We start from the raw sequence: 6,656 nt of genomic DNA, 5'->3' as shown, positions 1-6,656 counted from the left end.
CAGCAGGGTTGACAGTCACGCCAGTGCTGGCCTTGATGTGCTTAGCAAGCCTGACCTTGTTGGCGTACTTGATCTAATGAGTTGACATCGTGTTAGTTACTTGATTTAGCCTCCAGATAATGGCCGGGAATTGTGGTCGGACTAACCTCTTGCCACTCCTTCCTAAAGTCCTTGTCTTTTACGGAAAGCTCGATCTTGTTAAGCTCCGTCAGGTCCTTCAGGAAGTTATAGCTTCCGGTCTTGCTGGCGATAAGCTCGGAAAGACGGGGGTTAGCTTGGTGGAGCCATCGTCGAGGGGTTATGCCGTTCGTGACGTTTGTGAACTTGTCTGGACCGTATATCTCCACGAAATCCTTGAAGATGGTCGTCTTGATGAGGTCGGAGTGCAGTTCCGCCACACCGTTAACCTTGTGGGATCCGATGATGGCCAAGTATGCCATGCGCACCATCTTTGGCTGAGACTCCTCAATGATAGAGACCCGGCTGAGGAGGTCGCGATCGCCGGGGTGGGCACGCTCTACGCTTTGAAGGAAACCAAGGTTGATGTCGTAAATAATCTGCAGGTGGCGCGGTAGGAGATGCTGGAACAACGGCACAGACCATTTCTCCAGAGCTTCTGGGAGGACAGTGTGGTTTGTGTATCCGAATGTTTGCGTAACGATGTTCCAGGCTTCGTCCCATTCGAGTCCCTCCTTGTCAACCAGGATGCGCTGCAGCTCCACGATAGCCAGGGTCGGGTGGGTGTCATTGAGTTGGATAGCGACCTGGTCCGGGAATTCGCTCCAAGGACGCTTGGACTTCTTGAAGCGGCGGACGATGTCGTAAAGTGACGCAGCAACCCAGAAGTACTGTTGCTTGAGACGGAGCTCCTTGCCCCTGTCAAGGTTGTCATTGGGGTACAGCACGGCGCTGATGGTCTCGGCACGTTGCTGGTCAGCAACAGAGCTCTCGTACTCGCCAGAGTTGAACTTCTGGAAGTCAAACTCTCCACTGGCGGCCTTGCTCGACCATAGTCTGAGGTTATTGGTGGACTTGGTGGCGTAACCGGGAATGGGCACGTCGTAGGCTATAGCTGTCACAACGTCTCCGCCCTCCCAGGTAGCAACAGTCTTGCCAGCAGAATTCTGAGATTTTGACACGTGGCCGTAAAATTGTATCTAAGCTCGAATTAGTATATTACCAACGGATACGAGATGGTAAAAGCGGAGAAATTGGCATGAACCTACATCCACGGTCACATCGTGACGAGGGAACTCCCATGGGTTCGAATCCAGCCAATAATCTGGAACTTCGACTTGGTAACCATCAATAATCTCCTGCTTGAATATACCATAGCGGTATCGCAGGCCATACCCCCAAGCGGGATAGTCGAGACTGGCCAGACTGTCCAGGAAACAAGCCGCAAGGCGGCCCAGGCCACCGTTGCCCAGGGCGGCGTCGTGCTCCTGCTCGATGATGTCCTCGATGCGGAAGCCCAGCTCTGCGAGGCCGCTCTTGGCGACGTCCTTCTGGCCGATGTTGAGCATGGCGTTGTCGAGGGTGCGGCCCATCAGGAACTCCAGACTGAGGTAATAGACGCGCTTGCTGTCGGCAAAGGTCTGGCGCTGCTGGGTCTTGTTCCACTCGAGGATGAGGCGGTCCCGGAAGGCCAAGCCGGTGGCGGCGTATGCGGCCTGCTCGTCGCAGTTGTAGACGCTGCGCGCCAGGGTCGTCTCGACGTGGCGGACGACTTCGTTCTCGAAGCCATCCTTGTCCTTGAAGCCATTGGTCCTGTGCTTGTTCCAAGCCTCCCGCTGGGGTTCAGGAATGGAAGCTGCGCGTCAGAGGTGGTCAGCATATGCAACTGCAGGTCACCTCGCACCATTTATCAACGGGGCCGCTTGTCCAGGCGCCGTCCTCCAACCCCGGCTCCGGGAAAAGGCCCCACTGTTCTGGTGTAGTAACGGTGCAAGGGTCAGAGCATCCCCACCTTCGACGGTTTTGATATCGCCGGCTCCAAAACCAGTAAAGGTTCGCTTGTGCTTCGGCCTCGAGATACCGGCCGGGCTCACAGAGCCTTGTATGTCGACGATGGGGGCGCTTGTGGAAGGGCGGCGCTCCCTGGTCGGGATCCTCTGTGGTTCGGTCGAAGCCATTGGGTAGGCGGCAAGGGCAAATCTTGAGTATAGTCGTCCTGTCAGCAATTGGAATCTGTAATTGGCCCAAGAAAGAAGAAATTCGAAGAAACAATAGAAAAAGCACAAGAGTTCGAATGGCCAGCCCAGGACAGAACAGCTGCAGGCTTGCTTGCGTGTAAGCTCAGACACCCCCGCAGGAGCCGCTAGCGGTGGCCTGCAGCCATGGTGGGGTAAATGAAGCTTCAGAGGAGCTGGTGTGAGCGGTTGGGAGAGTGGTGAGACCAATGATGCGCCCCCTCTGACAGAGCTTGGGCGTCCAACGCTGCACCACACGGCGCCCGGAGCTCTCCCCTGGCCTCTGGTTGAACCTCAGGACTTCTGAAAACAACAGACCGGCAGCGGACGCACAACAAGGTGTAAAAGGCCCCCGTGGAAACTTGCATGGGGAGTCAGCCTGCCTACCTAGGAGTCCCAAGGAGCGTGAGAGCCAATTGGTGTTGCTAACGCTGCCGGCGTGAGGAAGACGGAATTGTTGTTTGCGGGAGCGATCAGGCAGAAGGCGATGACAACAGACCAATCCAGCCCAGTTCAAGACAGTCCTCGTTCAGATGAAGGTCGGGAAGGGGAGGAGAATAAAAGAGAAGGGGGAGTCCAGAAGAGTAGGCCATAAGACAAAAACGAGCGACTCCGGGGTAGCTTTTATACAAGCCGTGGGGGATGGAGCTCGCTTCTGCACGGCCAGCTTGCTAGACCACGCCTGCATCCTCCCAACACTGAGCATGACTTGACTGATCATGACCGCGCCGGTGGTACCTTCTCTCACACACCCACACCCACACCCGCAACCAAGCTGCCGGCCCCCCTGCAAGACGGGGCACCAAGAATAGAGATGCAGGTTGCAGGTGCAGGCATGCGCATGGGGCAGGACGGGAAGCGCAGGATTGCTCGCAAGTACGGATACCTAGTGCAGGAGCTCTCACCCTTGGCATCCGGGCCTGTACCTTGTCCCAAGGTACTGCTAGCTCTCCTTGCTGCCCTCTCACCACGCCATCCAGGCTTGCGAGGCCATGTAAATGCGGGGTGAGGTGGTGGTGGGGGGTGCTCGGCCGCCTGCCAACAAACGGCGTCACCCATAGCCTTCGTTGAGTTCACACCGCCGACGGCAGAGTGTTGCATGTCGCACGTCGCATGTCGTATGTCGCATGTCGCAAGGGGGGTTGGCTTTCCTGCGGCTGCCCAGAATCGAGTTGGCTCCCGTATCGGCTTGCTCGTCCTCGATGCGTGCTCGATGGCGCTGGGAGGTGGGGAATGCCAGAGGCTAGAGCTGCAACTCCTTCAGCGATTCTCGTACGACTCCCCGGCCGCAGCTTTGTCCCCCTCACTGCCCCTCCACCACATGCCCCTCTCTCCCGTTCTCTTCTCTCTTCTCTACCTCCCCATTCATCGGGGAGGGCTGTTGGAAGGCGTTGTACTGGTCTTCTTTCGTTCGACAGCCAAGACAAAAAAGCAACTCGAAACAGTTGGACGGTTGGGCTCTCTCTCTTGGTGCTACCCAGGTGGGTTATGAGGCAGGCATTGGGTGCCCCCCCCGAACGTTGAGACGTAATTGCACATGTTGCGTGCTACACGTAGCTGCAGTACCCCACCTTCGCGGGCCCAGCCCGTCTGCCGTCTGATAACAAATAATGCACCAACGTTTCTCAAGGGCCTGCTTCATCGTGATCTGTGTGCCCTCGTCGCTGGGCTGACAGGCTGACGGGGGCGGGTGGGCGAATTGGGGGGCAACACAATGGCAGCAACATGCCTGATCTTTTCGGCCATTGTCTCGGCCGTTGTGAACTTTACCATGTCCCAGGTTTCCACAAAGCCCCACGGGTTGTTGCGTGGGTGGTCGGGGGCGGGCCAGGCGGGTCGCTGTCAGTTCCCCAGCGTGATCCACTTTCCGAGTTTCTCGACACGCGAGCACCCCCGATAGTGGACGATAGTGGACGATAGGGGACGATAGGGGACGGTGGTTTGTCAAAACGAGACTGCCTGTTCGCGCTCTAAGGACTGTACACTATGCTTGGTGGAGACACAGCAACCAACATGGCCTGATTTCCTCCCCCATCGTGCTCGCCAGCTAGCCAGGCGGCCCAACAACCAGGCCCTGCACCCAAGACCCAGCCAGACCTTCCAATCGTCTTCTTGAATTAAACTAATAATCCCACTATTTTGTTGACGTGCTGGGGCTGCTCCGCGTCTTGCCGAATACATGTACAATCCGCCTCCGGCCCGTAACCAGGTATCATGAACCAGATTGTTCGTCTCGTTCCCTTCATGACCCGCCCCAACTCCTTGCCAGAATAAAACAACCGTCCTGCCCTCCTCCTGCTGGAGGGTCAGGATTGTCAGGCCACCGAGTACCGTTGTGTGATAGCAGTCATGGACTGCCGTCCTCCCGCCGTTTTCCACAAAAAAAGACCACCGGCCGCGCCTAGATTTCCAACAAAGAGCAATTACGGCAGTGCTAGAGTTTGGGCCCGATCCCCTCCGCAACGCCGGGCCGCGAACACACTGTCGTCCTGAACGCCGAACTGATGCATTGAAATGGTAAAGACCGCTCGTCGACGTGATGAAAAGCCGAAGCCGGACAAGAGAAAAAGAAGGCAAAGTCTCGGTGAGATATTATAGAATACCTGAATCCTTCAGCGCGTTGTTGAGGATGGTCTCTTTCACGGCGGCAAAGACTAGTCGGATGTTTGACGTGTCTGTTGCTTGTGTAAGGCTGGGTGACGAGGATCAGTATGCGTACCACGGGGCAACAGACTCGGCTAGGTTGCAAGACTTACTGCGGATAAAGATTCAGATGCGCCCTGTTGACTTGATTGAATCTCCACAAAAGGTATTTTGCCGCCTTGTTGACGTCGTTGCCGCCAGAATAGTCTGGGAAGTAGTTGCCAAGTGGCGACCTGCCCAGCTTCTGCTTGAAAATGTCGACTTTGTTGAGGAACAATATTATACTTGTTCTCATGAACCATCTCGAGTTAACCACCGAATCAAACAGGAGTAAACTCTCCATCATACGGTTCTGCTGACGTTAGCAGGCGGGAAGTCCGAGGGGTTCAGCAATTTAGGCCTACCTGACTGCTCTCTTCCAGCAACACTTGATCGTACTCGCTGAGAGCGACACAAAAGATAATTGACGTAACATTCTCAAAACAGTGGATCCACTTCTTGCGTTCGCTGCGTTGTCCACCTACGTCGAACATGCTGCTGCGAGTCAGCTTCGACTTGATCAAACAAGCCCCGGAACGGCAGTCAGTTGGGCTATCTTACTGGATGCTCAATTGGCCCATCTGGAATCGAGTTTCGTATATGCCGGTGGTTTTCGTCCTCGCCCGAAGTACGTCCATCTCGTTCGGCAGGTAGTCCGGCCTGACTATCCGCTGGGCCTGCTCGAAGAAACTATAGAACATCGCGGTTAATATCTCGCACCTCGGGCCTATAAAACTGTGGTAAAAGAGAGAGTCGGGGAGGCTGGGAGGAGGGTTTCTCTTGGGGGGGGGAGGCGTGGTGAGCGGGCGGGTAGGGATCCTTGAGCACGCACTATTCGGCCGAGTCCATCAAGTAGAACTCGGTTTGCCGATCCATCAATTGTTCCCTTGCTGGATCGTTCCATATTGCGAACACTGCATCTCCAACCCTTGAGTCCATGATCGCCTGGGGGCCGGCCTCGACGCTGTATTCTAGTATGTAGTCGCAATATGCCCTATTCTCCTCGTTGGCCGGCTCGATGTCGAACTGGCGCATGGCGTTGATGACGGCCTTCGCACATTCTATCAGATTTTTGAAAACTGTTGGCCTGTAGTTGTAGAGCTCATCGTCCGAGTAGCCCTTGAGATGGATGATTTTCATTTGCTTCACAATCGTGGACTTGCCGCTCTCACCGGATCCTGCGTTAGCCATGTCAGTCTAATCGCCATTTCAAGTCACGCCCTGTCTGGGATATGGGCCTTTCCGTACCCAACAACAATATCTTGCATTCTCGCCGCAGACGTTTCGAGTCTTCCTCCAAGTCCTTGTCGATCTTCTGGCTCCGCTTCTTTTGCTCCGTCTCCTCACTGTTCGCGCTCATGCAGGCACCCATCTTGTGGGGTGTTGGTGCCCTCCCACGGAGCCGCGTTCAGGGTTCACAAAAGACGGGACGGCTGCGAGGATGGTACACGGGCCCGCGAACTGGAGTCGAGGATTTCGGTTACCAGTTCAGGTAGGCGCCCATGAGACTCGGAGCTGGAAAGAGGCACTGTATCGATGGCGGCCAGCTTGGTGGGATGCGAGGGCGAGAACGGGCCAGCGTAGGGCAGAGCGGTCCGTTCGCGAGGTCCACGCAACCGACGTACCTCGGCGCGAGTATTCAGACCGGGCGACAAAGGCAATTGATGAGCGCCGATGGCTGGCGTGAATGAGCGAGCGAATTTGATGCAATTGCAGGTCGCTTCACAAAACTGGGAACATATGCGCCGGAGCCAAGGGCTGAGTTAAAAAGGCCAAAGTTGT

General features: G+C 55.9%; 2 protein-coding genes across 2 annotated transcripts; both read right to left on the bottom strand.

Moving 5' to 3' along the window:
* Positions 1-2,936: 2,936 nt before the first annotated feature.
* On the bottom strand, positions 2,937-4,543 carry KVR01_003625 (uncharacterized protein; the record flags this gene model as incomplete). The annotated part of the gene is made up of 2 exons (XM_044794942.1): positions 2,937-3,390; positions 4,524-4,543. The coding sequence occupies 2 exons, from the start codon at positions 4,541-4,543 to the stop codon at positions 2,937-2,939; spliced, it is 474 nt and encodes a 157-aa protein (XP_044648640.1).
* A 241-nt stretch (positions 4,544-4,784) lies between these two features.
* On the bottom strand, positions 4,785-6,246 carry KVR01_003227 (guanine nucleotide-binding protein subunit alpha; the record flags this gene model as incomplete). Its single annotated transcript, XM_044783474.1, has 6 exons — positions 4,785-4,884; positions 4,949-5,187; positions 5,240-5,369; positions 5,436-5,564; positions 5,707-6,052; positions 6,123-6,246. The coding sequence occupies 6 exons, from the start codon at positions 6,244-6,246 to the stop codon at positions 4,785-4,787; spliced, it is 1,068 nt and encodes a 355-aa protein (XP_044648242.1).
* Positions 6,247-6,656: the final 410 nt, after the last annotated feature.

Source organism: Diaporthe batatas, assembly GCF_019321695.1.
Source record: "Diaporthe batatas strain CRI 302-4 chromosome Unknown Contig00003, whole genome shotgun sequence".
Classification (NCBI taxonomy): domain Eukaryota; kingdom Fungi; phylum Ascomycota; class Sordariomycetes; order Diaporthales; family Diaporthaceae; genus Diaporthe; species Diaporthe batatas.
Note: the sequence above shows the minus strand (reverse complement) of the source record. Positions and strands in the feature narration are given on the sequence as shown.